This window comes from Poecilia mexicana, unplaced genomic scaffold (genome assembly GCF_051168715.1).
Source record: "Poecilia mexicana isolate PSO_F unplaced genomic scaffold, ASM5116871v1 scaffold_2, whole genome shotgun sequence".
Taxonomy (NCBI): domain Eukaryota; kingdom Metazoa; phylum Chordata; class Actinopteri; order Cyprinodontiformes; family Poeciliidae; genus Poecilia; species Poecilia mexicana.
In genome coordinates, this window is record NW_028263371.1 from 2279047 (window position 1) to 2301052 (window position 22006).

The 22006-nt window shown below is 40.0% G+C and overlaps 1 protein-coding gene across 2 annotated transcripts in view; it reads left to right on the forward strand.

Moving 5' to 3' along the window:
• The window catches only part of fbxw7 (F-box and WD repeat domain containing 7), a 102184-nt gene that overhangs the window by 69096 nt on the left and 11082 nt on the right, over positions 1–22006 (forward strand). For both annotated transcript variants that reach the window (XM_088008879.1, XM_088008882.1), the window contains exons 4-9: positions 6186–6268; positions 7518–7659; positions 11328–11462; positions 11553–11676; positions 13807–13943; positions 14440–14553. In XM_088008879.1, the coding sequence (XP_087865005.1) occupies positions 6186–6268; positions 7518–7659; positions 11328–11462; positions 11553–11676; positions 13807–13943; positions 14440–14553 (735 nt within the window). The remainder of the gene's footprint in view (positions 1–6185; positions 6269–7517; positions 7660–11327; positions 11463–11552; positions 11677–13806; positions 13944–14439; positions 14554–22006) is intronic.

Sequence of the window (22006 nt, forward strand, 5' to 3'; positions counted from 1 at the left end):
GGGCACGGTGGGCACCGGTCACTGCTTCACTGCATCGCTGTGATTTGTCCTCTTCTTCGTCTCTCTTAACTTCAGCTGTAGTGAATTAAAGCCTCTGCTCCCATATGGTTTGGAGAAGGATGTTAGAAATGCTAATAATGATTGGATTTTTTAAAAATTATATTATTCACCAATATTTCTGGAGAAATACCTAGATTTTTTTCACACACACGAGAGCAGCTCTGCACATGAGCTGCTGTTCTGCCTTTCTTAAACCACCTGGACACATTTCCAAGCTACATCCAACCAACACACAGCAGACAGAACCGCTAGCTCTGCTTTTGTAAAATTAGACTTTTTAATAATAAGTTGGAAACAGGGAGCTGACAAACAGCCTGTCCGCCTGCAGGCCAGCTTGCAGGGTTATCATAATTAGATGTTATGCAGCACTGCTTATCTTCCTCTGAGCGAAGTGACTGCTGGAGATGTGTGCATGTGATCGGCGCGCCTCTGCCTCTTCCCTGACATGGTACTCCTCGCCTCAGGCTCCACAGCACAGATAATGGGTCACTGTGTCAGACCGAGTTGAACTAGAACCTCCTCAAAGATGCTTCCTGTGTTACTGGAGCTCATTTAAATGGTGACACACCGTCCAAGCTGCTAAGTATTAAATTAACTGTGCTGTGATCTAAATAAAGTAAATCATTTCTATTAAATTTCTAGCTCTATTCTTTAGAGACTTTTCATTTTGTCCAAATAATCATTATGAGACAAAAATCTCATAGTAGGAAGTGATTTTTATGGCAGAAAATATTTGCTCACTGAGCTCTAATCAACCACCTGGAGATGGTGATCCTTAGTAGCAGTGAACCGATTTCAGTTTTCTGGCTGATCACTGATACCGATTTTGACTGATATATATATTTTTCTTTCGGGGGTCAGGGGCGGGGGGGGTTGTCTGAAATGTTGCTAAATATAGCAAGAAAGTCGCTGAGCTGGCTATAGAGTTGGTGACTGTCAGAACTTGCAGACTTGACCTGGTGGGTGTGTCAGTCAAACCTCTCACAGCAGAACTAACGTTGATTTTTAGACCTTTGCTGAGGTAGATGAGATCAGTGGATAGCATCGACTTCATGTGGAAGTTTTGGCTGATCACCGATCTCCCAACATGAAGGAAATTGCGGCCAGATTTTTTTTGTGCACTGCAAATCCTTAGATCAGATCTGATCAGCAGGTTAGATCGGTTCTCCTATTAAATGTGTCAAGACAGGAACGTCAATCACTTTTCCTGTGTTTTCCATCCACTTTTCCATATACTTTCATGAGTGATTATCAACGAACCACTTTTTTCCCCCATGTTGGGTTGAAAAGTACTTGTGCTTGAGCACAGTTTTTTTGTGTGCTAAGAACCTCAAAGCTTAACTTTGCCAGACTTTGCTTTCCTTCAGGAAAGCCCTGAACATGGAGTGTCTAACAGTGATGTTAGTTTGAATATTTATTATCTTCTGTTTGATTTCCATTGTGATTTTTGGAAATCATAGTTTAGATTTGAGTGGGTTCTGTTGCAGCTCTATTTTTTTTAACTATTTTTGAACAGAACTGTTCTACATGCTGCCTTAATGAAAACGCACACGATTCCTGAGAGTGATTGCTTCTCTGAGAACGCCGTTAACCCTCTTTGTATCCATCCCGTGGTTCTTTATTGGATCGGGCAGAAGAGAGGGAACCCAGCGGTGATGAAGGGGGAGGGAAGAGGAGCGACTCGGTCGCGGTGATTTCCAAACACTGCGTTCTCTCCGTCTCTTTAGCACAACTCTTTTTTCCTTTCCTGTGCTGATGTCCAGTTTCAGGTTTTCTCACAGAGGCGCATATTCTCAACCCAACCAGTATGCCCTCTTTTTTTTTTTCTTTCTTCTCTCCTGTCTCACTCTGAAACACACACACAAAACAATACCACACACAAACACACACCCTCCGCATGCATACACACACCCAGGCTCTCCTTGGCTACTGAACTGCCGATGCAGTGAGATCACCATTCTAAGAACAAGGCTTTTGGGTCTTATTTGCTACTCTAGATATCTAATAACTCACCCTAATTACACCATCTTAAATTAAGTCTGACACAGGTTACACACCTTAAACTCCCAGAGATGTTTCTGTAAATTTCCCTTCATGGATTAACTGGAAATTTTTCTAGTAATACTCCCCACTTTTGCATGCATGAGATGAAGTTTGAGGAGAAATAATAAAAGACTGAAATAATTAAGTGGAACAGGAAACTTTTAAAGCACAGGACATTGTGTGTAATCATTTACACACAGGTTTGGGTTCTTGTCATTTGTTGTGGTCTAAGCTTGTCAAAACTGGATTCCAAAAACACTTTGTTTAGAAGATGAATTGATCATTTTCAAGTGAAAATTGCATTTATGAGCAGTGATTTAAAAGTGATCCTGTAAAACTGTGATGAAATTAGGGTGCACCTATATATATATATATATATATATATATATATATATATATATATATATATATATATATATATTATTAGTATACATGTTTGTTTTGGGATGCTTCTTTAAACATTCATATCTTTGAATATATCATGTTTGAGTTTCTAGAGGGGGTAAAAACCATCTTACATTTAGATTTGGTGTTCATAACATTTCTGTAAGCCCAGGAAGCTGAAACCACAAACAGACGCTCAATCTTTTTCTCCCTAAATTATAGTGATAAACAAAAAAAGCACATATCTGGAGGTAGACGTGTAATCATGCCACTGTAGAGCCAGACAGCATGGAGTCAAATGTCCAGCGCTGTTCCCTGAGTAGAATACAATAGCACAATAATAAACCTGCATCCAAACGGCATTGTCTGTCTCTAAAGGGAAACATGGGTTGCTTTTGGTTTCTGGTTTCTATAAGCCATCATCTAATTATGCTCTGACTTGGCACAGATGATTGTTTTCCTGCACAGGATGTGGCAAAACAACTGAAAGCGACACAGTGGACAATGGCTAGCTTTGCCACCAGTGTACTAACAATGTACTAAGTTGGCCTGGAAGAAAAACCAAAAATTAACTCACGAATTTTTGGTTAATTTTGAAAATTAACAGATGAATTGTTGAAAATAACCAAAGTCACTTTGCCCAAGTTGGTATTTTTGGTATTTTAAATAAAAATGAAAAGAAAAGTTTTTTTTTTCGTTTCTTTCTTTCTTTCTTTTTGGCTTTGTAAACGTCAGCTATTCTAATGTCCCTTGACGACGCAGCGCTACCTGTGCTGTCTGTGGTCACATGGCTCCATCACTTCCAGTCTTTAAACAAAATTTGTAAAGAGTGACGTTTGCAAACAGGAAGTCAGTTTAATGGTTCCTGTAACAAACAATTAAAATCCTGGAGAAAAGGAGAGATTGTCACTGCTTGCTTCGCCGGGAGAGTGGTTAGGTCATCAGGCTTAGAGTGATTCCTTCAGATGTTAAGTGTCAAGGTTTAAAAGGTAACAAACTATTCAGAGCAGGGTACTTGGTGCACTTTATTTACTTTACAAATGCATGTAAGCTACAGTTTGTACTGTTTCAATTAAAAGAAACATGTTTTCTCACCACTTCTTTGATTCATTTTGTCCAGCTGTCGACTTTAAGTCTGTGTCCATGTCCAACCAGAGCCAGGTATTGTGTAGTTGGTGCTTTTAATCAGTTTTCAGTTAAATTAATTCAGTCCAACTCTATAACAGTCACAAAATGTCACCAAAATCACTCTGTCCCTCTAAAATCTTTCAGAAAATCGCAAAAGTGTATTGAATTGTATCGTTTGCTGAATATTGCAATATATAATCGTATCTTGAGCAGAATATCGTGTATCGTATTGTATCGTGAGATTATTGTCTCACTACAGCCCTAATATAAAGGATGGTGGTTCTTAAGCAGAGATGAATTTATATTTGAGCTTCAAAGATGAAGTTGTTCTTAAAATGGTTCATGTTTCTCCTCTAAACCAATTGAAAATGATTATGGTAAGGCCAGGCGGTTGCGTGTTGCGTCTCGTTGTGGCAGGACACTAGAGGAACATGATCACTAATTCCTCTTGCTGATGAAGGGAGGGAGATCACTCGCATGTGTGTTGGTTAGTCTGGCCAGGGGGAGTGGCTGGCCCAGGTTCCGCACACAGCCGCTTTTGTTTGCCCAGTCGGGTGGGTTGTAACGGGGACCTGAGGCAGCGCACACACGCAGGTGATGAAGAATGATAAAGAAGCCACTCTCTGGTGTTTGTTGTGAGCCGTCGATGTGAATCACAGCCAAAGAATCCGGCGTGTGCCCTCTTCCTGAGAGTTGCCGTATTCTGTGGTTATTTAACGAACATTCTGTACCCTTGGAATCTGGGCGTGAATGTGTTTGCCTCTGGAAATTATTGTTCGTCTGGTTGCTTAGGGATCACCGTTCCCTGTTCTTGTGGTTATCATGTTCAGGATGGGAACTCAAACACAGTGAAACATCCAACGACGGTGCGCTTTCTTACAGTGATGACTCTCTTTAAGTCTACCCATAGATCTGGTTTCTGTTTGGTGCAGCAAAATGTTGAACTTATTCTGTAGCCAATAGGTGAATTTAATGCACACACACGTGTCTATGCAGTGGTGTTAATGTTTGAATGTCCTCAGTTTCACAGCTAATGCTGACAACGTTTCTAACTTGCAAAAGCAGTCCTCCGACAGAACACTGAGGCATGTAGGTTCACACACAAAATAAAAGTGTACAAATAACAAATATACAAATAAAATTAAGAACAAGATGGCAACATACAATCCTGTTCACTTATTAAGAATGTACAACTCAGTAGAATAATAATTTTAAAAAAAGCTACATAATGTACATGAATATTTGTGCATGGCAGAATAAATCTCCCTGGGGCTTCTCAAGATCTTTACAGATTTTGAAAGTGTGGCCTCCAAGCTTTCCAACAATGTCAAACTCATGGAAATAAATTTTTAAAAAAAACAAAGTTTTCGTTTCAGCTCCTCCGCCTCTCGTCCAAAACATTCCTCCTCTTCAGCTAACTGCAGCGATGTAATGCAGTCGCTTTGCTGCATTCTTTCGTTTCATCCCGTTCTGATCCAGAAGCTGAGGTGAGACCGACTGCCTTGTTGTAGAAGTTGCCATAACGACGCATTGTATAACCACAACTCAGTTTGTGAATTTAGTAATAGAAGCGTGTGAATGGCCAATAAGACCCGGTTTGTTGATCAGCTGTGGGTTTCTTCCTCACCCCGAAATGGCTCAGATTTACTCTGTAAACGAACTGCATTCAAACACAAAGTTTATCTTTTCAAAACCTCCCAAACTGCTATTTAAAGTGTCATGGGAGGGATTCTTCATAACTTTGACTAGTTTATTTGGTAGGAAAAAAAAAATAAAAAATTATTTTGTCAGAAAATGGTTTGTCTTGAAATTTTTGTCTTCTCTGTTCGTCCTCTGGTGACTTCTTCCTACTTTCTCTGTGGCGCGTCACATTTATGCATTTAAAAACAATAGGCTATTTACAATATGTGGAAAATAAAAACTGCAAACACCAGAGACGTGCAAACACTAGCAGGGCTGTGAACACTTACTGAGTTTCTAGAGCCTAACAGCTGCTAGTTGGAAGGATCCACGATAACGCTGCTCTGTGCAGCGTTATCGTGGTTGTGATCCCTCTGAAAAGCAACCCCCGTGTCAGATCAACCCCACAGAACGAGGCTGCTACTATTTATGATGGTGATTGTGTTTATTGTCACATTATAATTCACATTTAGGCTTTGCGTTGGTCTGTCACTTCATCATTAGGTACAAAATGAAAAGCGTTTTTAGTTTTCACATTTTGTGGAAAGGTTTGTTGGTAAATTCCTTGTAAACACTGCCTTCTTTTTTTTTTAAATCTCTTTATCTTTAATTTCTTTTTATTTCTCTTTCTCACTGTTTCTTTTTCTTAAAATCTCTCTCTTTCTCATTGTTTATTCAATGTCACATGCTGCTTTTATTTTAATTATGTAAAGCACTTTGAAATGCCCTGCTGCTGAAATGTGCTATACAAATAAAATTTGATTGATTGATTGATTGATTGATTCTTTAAAAGAAGTGTGATTTATTTATCTTTTTCCTTTCTGAACATAAACTTGAGTGGTGTCATGTTTTCTAACATTCTCCCTTTATTTCTCTCCTTTTCTCCTCAGATGAAGAGAAAGTTGGACCATGGCCCAGAGGTCCGATCTTTCCCTTCAGGAAAAAAGCCCTGCAAAGGCCCGGAGTATCCGAGGTATGCTCAGAGATCCTGCTCGCCGCCGTTTTCCTGAGGTCGCCAGGCCTTGGCCGTTCCTTTGTTTACCATCTGCCTCATAGTGTAACGGTGCCAATGAAAATGTCAAGTGTTCTGAACTCTGGGAGCTGCGTTCGTCCTCCAGCGGGAGGCCGGTTACGTCCGCAGTGTGCTGCCTGGCGTTTGTTCCTCTGGCGCTCGATCTTTAATGCATGAGATCACATGTAGCTGCTTTAAAATTCAAACCCAACACAACCTCTTCTGCGTAAACGGTGCGCTGTAACCGGCTCCCCGTGCCATTAAAAATGAATCGATAATGAAACCGACCCCCTGGCTTCCAGTTCTTCCCGCCAGCTGACTGAACCTGAAGCATGGAGAGGTTCTCCTGCTGTCCGGACCCGGATCAGTGGTTGTAGAAACCTCCTGCCACAGAAATGTGTTCTTGCACAGTTGGTCAAATGAAATCTCTGACTGAAAATAAATGTAGCTCAGCAGAAACCTTTGTGTATGTCCAGATTTAATTTGTATTTAAACGTTTAAAACAAAATGATTTCCGTTAAGCCTTCCAGAGTATAACATGGAAACCTGAGAGTCTTCAGACATGTTTGGTTTGAGACAATAAAACATTTTCTCGAACATTATTTTGAAAATATTCATAAATTGGCAGTTTTTGATATGCGTTACATGGGCAGTTGCGCAGGGCAGCATCAGAAAGGGGCAGAGCACCTAAGAACTAGAAAATAAAATATATCTTATCTGTCAGTTGTCCCCTGAACAAGTTTGCTACTACTTGTATGCATTTGTAATGGAGTAAGTTTCCCTTAGTTGCTGTTGAGCACTGGGAGAATACACAAACTGCTTTCTGCTGGAATAAAAAAAGAAATCAAACAGATAATTCTTTTCATTTGAACTCCCGCCTTCTGCCGTTGGAGTGCAGCAGAAGGCGGGGTTTGCCCAGGGCCCCATTCCTACAAGAACCAGAAGTGTGTGCATATTTATATTGTGAGCATACAAAGTTAGGCAGTGCTAGATTAATTTGATTACATTTCTTAATCAACTTACTGCACTGATTTAAATATTTGTCCGGATCGCAGCAAAGCATTGCCAGATACTCCCGTGATATGTTCCTTATTGTTGATGCTGAAAGCAGAGCTTCCTCTGCTGCCTGTTCATGCGCTCCTTTCCTGTAGAGGAGCAATAAGAGGGCCGATGCTGACTTTAAAGGTGCTTTGTTGTGTGTAAATTGCAGCCCAACTGGAATTGTCCCATGTCCAGCCACACCCACCACCTTCGGCCACATCAGAGCGGCCAACGGCCAGGGCCAGCAGAGACGACGAATCACCTCAATCCAGCCTCCTACGGGGCTCCAGGAATGGCTCCGAACATTTCAGGTGAGCCACCTCTGACAGGCCGTCAGAGAGCAGGTGTTCGTCCAATCACTGCGCTTTTAGTCTCCCACATAATTGGTTGCCTTGTTGTGTCGGCCCAGCATATTATCAGGAGCATCGTGGTGAGGGATTGGGATGAGCCGAAGCTGCTGGACAGAATAGCAATGAAAAGATGAGTTAGTTGAGAGCTAGCTCTTTATTAAAGCTTCACCTGAATCTGATAACCTATCTCTGTTTCTGATAGTGATGTATCGATCCATTTTTTCACTTCTGATACCGATACAGATATCTGAGGTTTAGGATCGGCCGACACCAATCCAATACAGACAAACAGAGTTGACTTGAAACATTTCTTTTTTGTAAAAAAAAAAAAGACATAAATGTACTGAATTTAAAATTTATTTGGTAACTTTGCATCAGTACAGCACACTTAAGTCCACCTATAGCTTTCAAGCTTGGTAAAACATGTAAAAACATGTTTTAATTAACAACTTTAATTTGTTCAGTCAGTGCAGTTAGGAGTAGAACAGCTAATAGCTCAATTTCACAAATGTGCACCAAATGTAGATAAAATACCTATTTTTTTTTAATCTCGCAATTACAGTGTTTTAATGCAATTACAATCACACATGCATAAGTTTGTTCCCATAAGGCTTTAAAAACATGCCATGCCATCGTCCTGCTACCACTTCCTGTTGATACAACTGAAAAACCACATCATCCGAGCGCCAAAACCTTTTATTGAAAAATTTACTTGTGTCTTGTTAGTCTGGAGCTGTAATGACCTCCGACCTCAAGGAAATTAGATGTAATATAAACTTATTAGCCCTGATAATCCCGGTGATTTTGTAGCTGTAATGACTTGTCATAGATTTCATTTCCACAGAGAGTTATGACTTATTATCTTCTAATAGCTGTGTGGACCTGTGACCCCTCTGTGTTTGTTCTAAACATTATTTCATCAAAAATATTTCTGTTCTGACGGCAACAGGGAGATGAAGTTCCATGTGTAGAGGCTGGACGTGTTTTCCTGTTATTACTGGTTTGTGGTGAATTTAAGAAACAATGCGTTTGATACCATAGGCTGTAAGCTAGCAAAGAATCACAAAAATATATATCAGTTCCCTATTTTGTTCCCCACTAATACTCTAATAAATGCAGGGGGTAAAAAGTGTATTCTAGTGTTCCTCTGATCATGTTTCAGTCCACCAAATTTTTGCTGCAGTTGTGAAAGACAGTTTATAACAAGGTAGAAATTTTAGAAGAGAAAATCATTTTAATCTCTGGTTGAGAGGACGGACCTGAGGAGGAGAAGCTCGTGTTTGAAGCTGAAGATCAGTGGCTGGAGTTGATGTAAGAGTTAACTATCTGTTGCTCAGCGCTGTTTGTGGGCAGCTCTCTGCAGCCCCTCATTACCCTGAGAACCAGCACCTCCGGCTAAACCTTTCAGTTGCCAAATTACAGGTGTAGAGCCAGATTTTCCACCCCGCCTGTAATCAGCGTCAGAGCCCAGCTTTTCCAGGGCAGGGAACCTTCATCTGCCAGCTTCAGCAAACACCTCAGAGTGTTGTTCTGAAGAAATGGTTGAGATGTTGAAGATGAAGGTGCTGCAAAGCAACTTTATGGTGTCAAACTTTTTCACTGATGCACTGGTGGAAAAACCTAAGACAACTGGAGCACATCCACGCCTCACTTGCTGCCTTTCCATGACAAAAGTGCGTAAAAATTAGCCTATATTCTGCCAACATTGGAAAAACACAATTTAGCAATTGCGAGAAATTAGCACAATCAAGTAACTGTTAACTTCATGCTACATAAATGAAATTATTTCAAAATAAAATAGACTTTGTAACTTAATACCTTGAAATTGGGCCTCTGTCTCTTTAAAAACTCCTGCTCCTTCTGAAACTCCGCCTTCAGGAAATCATCACAACATGGCTCCTCTATTAACCCTTTAACAATGTTTATACCAGTGTTGCACTGAGAAGTGGCTCCTATAATGACCTCAGCTGATGTGCAGTTTTCCCTGGTGTTTGCTAAATCTTGTTCGCTAGTCTGAAGGAGCTGGGTGAGGTGAAAACTTGCAAACTTTAGCTCTGAGGAAGAACTTAGTCTGAATGCAACGCTAGGTCCACCCAGGTGTTTTGCAGAGCTGAATGGTTTCCATAGAGATGAAAGAATCAAAGCAACACTTCATGTATGTTTTTGATGAGGGAATAACATTATAATATGATGTAAAGCTCAAAAAATTATATTTTACACAATACTGCTGCTTTAAAAACATTTTGTGTCATCATCCTCCAACTACTTCCTCCCATCTTCTCATTCATGTTTTGCGCCAGTAGAAACATCACATCACACGACTCATGTGACTCGTGTGATGTGAAAAAAGTGTTTCCATCACAGTTTTGACAAATAAACCGATTTTGATTTGGCTAAAAAAAAAACACCAAAACTTTATCGACAAGTTTTTTTTCCAAATTGGCATGTTCCCATTATTTTTGAAATGTCAAATCGTGCAATTATACAGTTATACAGTGTGAATACTTGTATTGCTGCCCTGCTATTCGCACTTTTCTTTTTTTCTGAATAATATCTGCAGAAGTGATGTGGTTCGGAAATAAAACCAGAGGTTATTACAGAAGTAGATCAGAGAGAAAGTGTGTTTGGCTCATCTATCTGGTTCAATAGAGCCTTGTTACGCTGTGCAGCAGAATGTCTATAACTGGCTCAGTGTTTCATATCAACAACTACATATTATAGACAATCCAATAAAATAGCTGCGAGTTTTTTACTGGAAGATGAACTGCATTCAATTCCACCAGTACAACGGTGAGTTTATAGAAATGTCAGCCTTTAATTCTTCTGTGAAGTCAGTCAGCTCCGTTTGCTTCTACTTCATACTTTACTGGCTGAAAATGAACTTTGACCTCATCATCATCTTCCATCTACATTAGGCCGTCAAATTCATTTTAAATTTTGGGTGGGCCTTATCAAAAATCTGAATGTTGTTAAAGGGCCAGTTGTGCCAGAATCTATTGATAGAACCCATTAAACGGTTTAAATATCAATAAATATCTGTTGGTTTGAGAATTCAATAAGTGTTCCTTAAAAATAAATAATTGAACACCTTTTCAGTCCATCCAGAATTTCTTGATTGTTTTTGTGGGTTTTTCTTGCAATCAAAATCACAGATTTTCTTGTGCTAATTTAGAAATATTAGATTTTTTTTTTTTTTTTGCAATATTTGTGCTAATGTAAGACGTGAAATGTGACTTTTTATTTATCACTGTATTGATCATGAACTACAGCTTGACATCAAGTAAAATGAAGGCAGCAGTCATTTAAACACTGGTTTTTGGCCAATTTTGAGAAAAAAATTACAGCAAAATCTGAAAAAAAAAAATTGAATTTTGCATGAATTTTGTGGATTTGCAAAACAGTGGAGGGACATATTGATATAATTTGGAGTCTAGAGTGCCACATAGAAAACTACGTCGGACCGGATTTGGCCCCCGGGTCTTGAGTTTGACAGGTGTGATCTACATCCTTTTCCAGATTGATGCTTTAATGATGATGTCATCTAAAACTGAGCGCGTCCAGTGTCGTTGTCAGCCGGTGTCTGGCCCCTGAATGAAACCTGTCTCCACGTTTGCTTGTGCTGTCTGCAGAGCTGGAGCGGCCCGGAGAAGCTGCTAGCGCTGGATGAGCTGATCGACAGCTGTGAGCCCACACAGGTCAAGCATATGATGCAGGTGATCGAGCCGCAGTTTCAACGCGACTTCATCTCCCTGCTGCCCAAAGAAGTGAGCGCCTCATATCGCCTGGCCCTCTGCCTGCTATCCTGTTCTGTTGTGAATTTGCAGCCCTCTAACATTGTCTTGGTCCGTCAACAGCTGGCTTTGTACGTACTTTCATTCCTGGAACCGAAGGACCTCCTGCAAGCGGCGCAGACGTGTCGCTACTGGCGCATCCTGGCAGAGGACAACCTGCTGTGGAGAGAGAAATGCAGGGAAGAGGGTGAGTCTGGCTGCTTCCCACTGGGACTGTCGGAATAATGGATGCTAGAAAATGAATCACTCAAAAATACTAGCATGCATTAAAATTTATGTAAACTTGCAAACGTAGCTCGTCCACTCCCTGTAGAATCACCCAGTGAGCTGAGGGCATCCAGAAATGGCATGAGTCAATCTCTTTAGCCAAGAAGGTGAACACAAGCGTTGTTCTGCATGCTAGCTTGCTAATGCAACACGCTAACTCTACCAGACTGATGTTGGAGAGCAACTTAAAAAGGTCGGGGGATCTCTCACACATCACAAGCTTAACAGCTAGTGATTAAATATTAGTGTCACAAAGAACTCAGAGACGGTGCTCGATTTGTCTGAGCTACCTGTCTAGATGAGCTTCCCGGGCTGAAAAGTTCCAAACAATGCAATGTCCCGTTTCCTGTTCTGCTACACTCAGTTTCCTGTTCTGTGACGCTCTGTTCTGATGTTCCGCTCATGTGACGCAACGTTCCGTTCTGCTGTTCTGGTCCCGTTCCGTTCCAGTATGGTGTAAGTTAACGCAGGAAAATGTCGATCAGCTGAGACTGATCTGCTACTAAACAGGAAGCAGTGAAACAGCCAGAGCTCCAGTTGTAAGGATAGCTAATAATAACAATGGTGGAGCCAGGCTGGAGCTGACAATTAGAGCAGAAAGAGCCAGTAACCCGTAGCAATCCACCCGGCCGCTATAGCTGATCACTAAAGAAATGACTGTGCAAAAATTACCATCAGGCAGAAATTGTACAGAGCTGCTCCTGAATACATCGTCATAGACTGGATCCTTGTTTACACTGTAAAAATGCGTTTTATTATGCTCCATATCCATGGTTGATTTCAAGCAGGTTATTATTTTTTTGAATTTATCCTTTATTGCTGTCTCAGTAACACTGATTTGGACCAACAGCAAATGAACAGACAGATGGAAGAACTCAGTGTCTCACTAAAGATAAGCAGTTGTTGTAAGATCAAACAACTGCACACCTGAATCAAAGTTCATCCTCCCGTAATAGATATTATGGGAGAGTACTTCTATGAAATATTATCTTGTCTGTTTTACCAAACGGGGAAGTGACACTTTAAAACTTTTTATTTTTGCAAATGAAGTCTGAATTCTCCTCTATTCATACAAATTGACCGCATGTGTGGTTGCACTTAATGTGCATATAGTTGATCCGTGCCTCAAAATAATATTTTTCTACTCTACACATTGTAAATGTGAGCACCAGAAACGACAAAAGATGCATTAATAATCAGATTATTAACAACAATGCGCCTCCTTCTCTGCTACCTGCTAAGTGTGACGCATAATAAACAATAGGAGTGTTAATATGAGCAGGTGCTGTCTATAAAAATGTGATTATAAATATGGTCACAAAAGCCGAGATTCCGTTTGCTGAAGTACAGCAGCGACTCTGAATGTAATTTTCTTTGTTCAGTCACAGGTGTTGCAGCCAGAAGAAGTAGATAGAAATAGATTTGTCATATTAGTCCACAGGTTTGTCTACAAAGTACATATTTTGACAGCAACCTGTTCTATATATTATTGACTAAGTTATTTTAAGAAACATTTGAAAACATCCTAACTGCTAATAAAGTGATCAGAGTGAGTCTGTGCTGTATTAGATGATCTGTGTTTGTTTCCTCTGGATATTAGCCAGCCACTAGTCGACTCCCAATTTATTGTAACAAAGTTTGCTCAGCTTCAGATGATGTGATGAAAACGTCTCTGTGCTGTTTTATCGCATTTATTTACACCCTTGAATCCAACAACATCCAACCATTGCGGTTCTTGAAGTGGGAAGCTGCTTCCGCCTATCAAAATGGTGGCGGGAAACCCAGATGCAGGAAATGTGGCGTCATGTGGGAACTATGTATTCATTAAGGAAGTTAATGAATACATAACTTCCTTAATTAATACTTCTTTGCTCTTATCTAGACAGAAATATCTGCCTTTAAAGAAAAGTTGCGGAGTGTTTTTGTTAGGATTTGTGTTGAGCTTGACGTTTGACCACAGTGACCACCCTGCTGAGGGCGGTGCAGATCTTAGTCACTGCTGCTGTTTTGTACTGTGAAGCACATTGAGCTTGTGTTTCTCTCCATGCAGGTATCGACGAGCCTCTGCCCCCGCGGAAAAGGAAGGTGGCCAAGCCGGGCTTCACCCACAGCCCCTGGAAGAGCGCCTACATCAGGCAGCACAGGATAGACACCAACTGGAGGAGAGGAGACCTGAAATCACCCAAGGTAGCTTCCTCTACTGATTCCCAATGGGGTTAGATGAGGATGAAGATCTGTTATCAGACACATTTAAGTTAAAGAAAACGGCTTCAAACGAGGCCTGAGGGTTGGAATTGATGGAAAATGGTGATAAGTCACGTCTGCAGTGTTCCACTGAAATAAGAGCGGAGCAGGCTCTCAGGACGGTGTTCTTCAGTCTGAGGTCTGGTTTTATCTTTTACCTGTGAAGAAAATTTTCATCACATCATGACCCTGAAAAATAAAATCTTTAGGAAACCTTGGAGGTTGCAGTTGCTTTTGGGACATCGTGAGGTCATTTTAGGACACAGATTATCTTCCTGAGGTTTTTGTTTTCTTCTGTGTGGGCATATAAACTCAGAACCAAACACTTCCTCTGAAACGGCCTCCATTTTTCTCTTATCTCACTCTGACCCCTGGAGACACGCCACTGTCGACCTCCTGTTGTCTTCATCCTGTCTCACCCTGTCTCTCCTGTCCCAAGGTGCTGAAGGGACACGACGACCATGTGATCACCTGCCTCCAGTTCTGCGGCAACCGCATTGTCAGCGGCTCCGACGACAACACACTGAAGGTCTGGTCGGCCATCACAGGAAAGGTAGTTCTGTTTCTATTCTTGAGCTGGGTTTTCTGGAGTCAGAGTGGTCACCAGGCTGGTTTTCAATTTATGGCAAAGATACATGGAAATATTTTTGCAGCAGTTTTTGCCTGAAACTTACCATTCAGAAACCGCTTGCTGCATTCTTGTTGGTTATGCAGGAGGCTTCACTTCTGCTTTTCAGAGATAATTGAGCATCTGTTTGCAGCCATTTTCATATGCGAGTGTGAATGTTGAGTTGGGGAGGCGTGGCCAGCAAAAACTTATTTGCATTTAAAGATACAGAGGCCCTAAAACATTATGAGAGGAGCTCAAAATAGACTAAAATTTCATTATCTAGGAATGATTTTGTGCAGAAAACGTGATGAACGTTCTTTATAGCCCCTAGACCTATCCTGACCTGTTTGAGGAAGCATTACAGGTCACATTTAAAAGAAAGACAGTCAGGAATGAGCTTGAATCATCCCAGGTCTAAGCGTGTGTTTAGCTGATGAAGTGTGAGGTGTTGGAGTCCCAGATGTTCTTCTGAGGAAATGATCAGTGAATGTGACATCATGCAGAATCAAAGCTGATTCTCAATAACAGCTGTGATCAGTGGAGACTTTTCCTCTTTCCAGAAATATTTACTCTGCTGTTGTTGCAGATTAAATCCTGTTAGAAAAAAGCATTTCTGTTTAATGGTGACAGAATAAAACACAATAAACTACCAAACATTATGATTTATATCAATAAGCTGCACACCGTAACTGATTAACAGATTCTCAAATTTACTGATATTTATTGATTTGCTCGTGGAACAAGCGGTGGAGAAAATATCAAAAATAACATTTACATCATACTTAGTTTTGTTTTGTTTACCGTCAATAACTAAAATTTTTAATGACAACGATGAATCAAACTTATTCTCAAAATTTTTCACAATAAATAGTTTGCTTTCCAGTGTTGATTTGATTCACAGTCATGCAGGCATAAAAGAAATAAATACAGTAATAAAACATGAAAAACTTTATGATTGCTTGTTCCTAGTGCCATATGTACAGAAATATTTGATTTGCCCCGTGTTGTTTTGAAAGGCAGCATGTTCACCACATGTCTCAGCTGGAGGAACTCACAGCAGCAGGCTGTCAGTGTCTCTGGTGATCAAAACTTTTCTCTGCATCCAGATCCAATCTTCTCCTGAAGAGCCTCACCAGTCTGTTTTGGCTTCTTACGTTGATGCGTTTCGCAGCGCTGCTCCACAGCATCCGCCTGCACACACTGTTGGTATTCATAGCAGGAGCTGGAGCGGTCACACTGAGCTGCTGCTTTATTAAAAAGGAGGTGGAGGTGTGGAGAGGTTGCAGATCAGTGTTTATGCCTCCCTGTTGGACTCCTGTTTAACCAATAATCTATAATGATCATCTAAGCACACAAATGGAACATATCTTGTGCTTTTTTTCTTCATAATATTAGATCCATATTCGGGAACCATCTTTGTGGAGTTCTTTATAGACGCGTTGCAATGCGACTCCATGCGTGTTAGATCCCATCCTTCGGCTCTCTGCTGGAGGGCAAAAACACTGCTTACTGACGATGACTAGCTGTCAAGTCGTCAATATAACGAGTGATGTATAAAAGAGAAAAGGTTGTGGAGCTTTGCTGCATACAAGACTATGACATTTCACAGGTCAGGTGTAAGTTTTAATAAATAAAAAAAAAGATGAAGAGGAAAGTATGACAAGTGTGCTAGCTTGACTTTGACAACTTTAACATGTAGATGTGCTGTGGAATTGAGAGTGTTGTGGTTCAGTAAAAAAAAAGGCGACCTACAGCTTAGTTGACAGAGAAGAAGACAAAATAAGAATCCGAGTGGTTTTTAGTTGTTCAATGGTTTGTCTGTGTTATTTTTCCCTTTGCTGTGACGCCAAATTAATACCTACGTCTCCATGTTTCATTTAGTTAACTGAATTGTTCTACCGCCTCAATGCGGCTACAGATGGCAAGTGAAAGAATTAACTTTTTTCCCTCCAGCGTTGCACAACATTTCCAGATGTAAATAATAACATGCAACTTGCCTATAGGCATCTATGCTGTGCATTTTCATTCAGTTATGGATTTTTGGCATTCTTGGCATATGGTGGGGGTGAGGGGAATGCTTTTTATGGATGTAAAGATTCTCCTTTACATATGCTAATGTTGGCTCTGGGCCCATGGCTAATTATAAACCCACCAGTCACAGCATTTGCTGATCTGAGTCAATCTCGCCAAGGTGATCCGACCGGTAGGGAGCTGGCTTTGGCTCTGCTTCACTAAAACCCAAACGTCTAGTTGGCAGGTTGCTGAGTTACGAGCTCAGCGGCTGCATGTTGGGGGAAGGAGTGTGCAGTGAATCGCAGCAGCAGGATGAACCACCTTCATTCAGACTGGTCGACTCGTCGCCTGCAGCGTTTGAACTGCCTCACCATTGTTTGCTTGCAGCAGAAAAACGAGCTGGAATCTGTTTGTTTGGGTGCTGCAGTCAGACCACACTGCCCCCTCACACTCCCATCCTCCCACCCCAATGCTTCTGAAAGAACAGTCAGTGAGGCTGAGTCAACCCTTTCAGTGAACCGTCTGTCGATGCTCATAAAACCAAAGTAAAAATCCTATAAGGGTCCAAGCTCTCATCATTCCTCCTTCTTCTCTGTTGCCAGCCTTTATTAGTCTTTACCCGTTATATGGTTTCACCTTCAAGTGTTACCTGTGGAGCAATCAGGCGTGTTTAAGAGAAATTCACTGATATTAGTTTCTGTATCGGTCCTGATATTGACAAAAATTCTTGATCGGGTATCAGTGACAACAAGCCCAATCCATAAAGGCAAATCTATTTAGTCTAATTCTATGCTTTGTGCTCTGAGTGCTCTTTATTATACATCATACTTAGAATTCCTAATTGCACTTTCTAAATCATTTGAAAAAAGGTTTGTTGCAATTCATTTTTACATGTTTAACCAATGCAGTCAGCCTGATTTTTGGTCTCCACATTTTTCTAAAGCATAAATTTGGTTCCAACAAAAGTCCTTCTGATATATGACGTCAGAGGAGCAACAGTAAAGTTGTTCTCTAGCATTTCTTCCATCACCATCTACAATAACTCTTGAAATGAGCTACAACAACTTTTTTTTTTTTTTTTTTTTTATACAATTGAATTAAAACAGGATAGGGGAAGAGTTGGCCTGTGATGAAGGAAACCAAGAGCTGTTGATCTGCCATCTACCCAGCAGGTCTCTAAATATTATATTATAGTTATTAAACTCATCTATGTGAAATCCTGCCCCTATCAAAGATGAGTGAGTTAGAGACGTGATCTAAATGTTAATATTTTCAACAAATTAGAGCAGCTAATTCCTGCTCATTTTTATGTTTTGTTTTGCTCCATTTGTTCTCTCCTTGGATTATATTTTTGGATGAAACGCTAAATCGAACCCACGCTGAGAGACAATCAGAAAATGAACTCTTATTATCTCAATATTTGTGAGTATAAAGGAAAAAGACAAGGTAAACAAAACTGCCTTGTATTTGTCTTCATGAAAGTAGTTTTGCTGCTAACTTGTTCCCGTGGAGGTGTTTAAAGATGCTGTCTTTAGTGGAGGAACCTTTTGTCTCGGCGTGTCTTGGGCTCGGGCTGGAGCTGTCAGTCTTCCATCCACACACACTAACAGGTGCACACACATCTCAGCGCTTCAAAGGTGGCTGCCTTGTGTTTAACAGAGCACAGCTTGTCCTTGGGGTGCCTGTCAGCAGCAGGCTCGGCTGTCACGGAGATTTAAGATGGCAGACCAGTGGACTGATGTTGCATCCAGGGAAGAGGGGGCGTGTCCGCTGGGGAGCTGCAGTGATCCGCGCTTTACCCTGTTCTTTCCATCAACAAGACAAATGTTGCAGCTTGCTTCTTCTGAGGCTATCACTGATAATTTAAGACTGGGGAATTTATACAGAGTCATTATTGTTTTATTTAAATGTTTGGAGCAGGTTATTGACTTCATTGAAAATATAATGCATACTAAGCAGAGTTTCCCACTGGGCTTCACTTGCTCCCCCAACAGGCTAAATGTTGTTTGTCTGTTTATTAAAGGTTCTTTTATTCACCAGTAAGCAGAGATGGGATAAAGTCTCTTAAGTAGAACTGTTAGAAGCACAATGGCAACATAGTACGGTCAGTATGTGAACACAGGAAGATTGAGGTCACATGTATTTATTTATTTATTTTTTTAATTCACTGGAACTTTGTGGTCACTTCCTGTCTTTAATGGTCTGCAAGCTAACAACTCCGGCAAAGAAAGTGACAAGTCCTGGATAAAGGATGAAACATTTGTTATATTTGTTGTTTAGGTATTGTTGATAATGTCTTCTCATAACACGTAAATACCACGTTACATTTTCACATTTTTTTGTTAACTTTAAACATTTTTAGCTGAAAAACACAGTAGGCTGCTGGCATCTCATCCAACGGGAGGGGTGTTATGTTAGCATTAGCTTTCTGTTTCCTGTACTGAACAATCACAGCCTTAGGCTCAGTCAGGTGTGATGACCACTGCTCTATATCGAAAGAGGACGTACTCATGTTTTTATTGCACAATCTTAAATTACTGTCTAAAGCACTCCACACCAAACTAATGCAAGAATGGTTGGAAATAATGGCATACAGGAAGCTAGATGTCAGTATTGATTGCTATTGATTGTTTTTAAAGAAAAAAACATTTAATCTTTGTTTGGATAAGGATTTTTTTCAAAGCATTTTATACATTTCATGACTGTACCCAATATATGAGGAGGAATAATTAACTCTAGTCGTCCCCACTGACACATATAAACTCTTTTATTTGATGTGACGATAAGACGTGAAGGTGAAACATGTCTCCTAGACAGCTTTAACAGTTTGTTGGCGTTTCTGGATCTTTCAGTGTCCTGGAGACAGAGGAGAATAAACATTTATTCAGCTTCCACATGTTAGAGCGTGTTTCTTTTATGTGTTTGTAACTTTGGCTTTGAGGCTTTTCCACCCCCTGAGACTGACGCGTAACATTTCTAACCTCTTTCTCCTGTCGTTCTTGTTTCAGGCTGTCTGGTATGAAGATGAAACATTAATCCTCAATAATCTTTGAATGATGTGGCGTTTGGTTGTAAATATGTAGAATCTTGTTCCTCACCTCTGGCTGTTATAAAACCCAGGAACACCTGAACATAGGAAACGTAGGGGGAAAGAAAACAGTTCAACCATGTAGATAGCTGGTTACAAGTATTTTTGAGACAAAAATGTGTTTTCAGACTTTTCTTTTGTAATGTCTCATGAAAATGTAATCTTATATAATGAAATTATTTAGTTTTTTGTACAAGGGTTGCACAAAAAATATGTTCTAAGCATTATTTAGAGTTAGGCCTGTCAGGATAACAACGTTTCCTGGGCGATGAATTGTCCCAGAAGTTATTGCGATAAACGATAATATTGTTGCTGTGAGAATATTTTCTTATGTTATAATGGTAATGATACAGTAATACAATTATAAGACATTTTAAATATGCAAAATAAATAAAACAACCAAAAGAGCAAATGAAATTATTTTGTTTTATTAAACAAAATTGTCTTTCAAAAAAACCAACACACCAGACCTAAGACTTTAGTCAATCAGATTTTGGTGAAAAAAAAGAAAAACGATAAATTATGCAAATGGAAATGATTAAGTTCGTTTTAATTCATCATGCGATTAAACTGATTTACTGCTTATTGCCGATTTCCCATCCGGTAGCATTACAGACTGAATAATAGAGTTCCATCTTTAAATTTGAGTAAAAACCAGAAGAAAAATCAACATTTATGGCGTTTTTTTTTTTAACTGAGACGTAATATTACAGCACAGTCTTACAGGGTTAATCTTCGCTCAACATACATTTGGCTCCGTTTATCCTTATTATACTCCCCACAACGTTCATAAAAAGTACATTTCTTTATTGATATTTAACGCAGAGACACAATTGACCCTCTTCTGTAGATCTGCATCAGCAGCTGCGTCTTTAAAGTGGGCGTTCACAGTTTGAGTGAAAAACGTTAATCTTCCTTCATTCTCAGGGAGAGGCTTGTTTAAGGTTGGATTGCTGAGACGTTCATCTCAGATGTAGTCTCTTCCCACGCAGTGTTTGAGGAGCTCTAATCACACGGATTCTTGTTCTGAGCTTCCCTCTGAAGCTTTAATTCACCCGGTGAATCCTGCATCCGCATGTGTCCACCGCAAATTACATAAAGGTGCAGCCCTCTCAGTATCAAACCCAAAACTGTAGAATCTATTTGTCAAAAAATGTGATTTGGAGGGATTTTATTACACTGATTTTTAGGCATTCAAATAGTAAGCTGTACTATGCAACAGTAGTAAACCAACTGTGACGTCTAGTAAGTAGTATTTAGATTCTCATGATGGGATAATATTGAGTAAAGTATCAGTTCAAACTCTATTTTATACCTAATATTCGTGCCTTCATTAAAAACAAAAGTTATTCTAACTGCTGAAAAAATCATTTGTTACTGATTATAACTACTGTTTAATTCATAAACATGAGCTAAAACGTCAAATAAACTCTTGCTAAATATTTCAGTAGTTTTACATTAAGCATGCTTATTGGCATGCTGCTGATGTTAGCTGGTTAATTAACTGTGTTTCTGTTCAGGCGGCCTGGTCTGCAGTCTACTGCTCTACAGACACGCTCCTCATACCCTGCAGTTTTAAAACAGCTTTAGTTATGCTATAGTTGGCTTTAAGTTGGAAGATTGTGTTAGATTCCAGCATTCTCACGTCTGGTATCTTTGGCCATTTTTGTATTGAGTCAACAAATTAAATGGGGAGCAAAGTTGATACCAACTGAGGGGAACAAAGAGCCAGATTAAAAATGTCTCTTTAGAGAGTTGTCTATCATGTATGGACTTCAGTAGACGGGTTCATGTCTCCAGTTTAGGACTTCCTTTGTCTGAATAGGTTATTTGTTAATAGAGTGACTTAAAAATGAAACGAAGCAACTCCTTAAAAGGGCAGTATTATGTAAAATTGACTTGCTGAATGCTACTATTCAGTTGTCCAGAATGCCTGGATGGACCTCGCCCAACCTTCAATGACAAAGCTCCACCTTCCCATTCAGCTCCTTCAGACTAGCCAGCAGCAATTAGCAGTTCCTCGTTGAACTTCACATCTACTGAGCTCATTATATGAGCTACTTCTCAGTGCAACTCTGGATAAAAATGTTTTTAATGGGTTAAAAGGCGAGAGATGTTGTGATGACTTCCTGAAGGCGGAGTTTCAGAAAGAGCAGGAGTTTCTTAAAGAGACAGACACCCAATTTCAAGGCATTAAATTAGAAAGTCAAATTTCTTTTAATTCATATTTGATACAACATTTTTGTAACAACTGAGGGTAATAACATAGTTACTTGATAGTGCTATAAAATGATT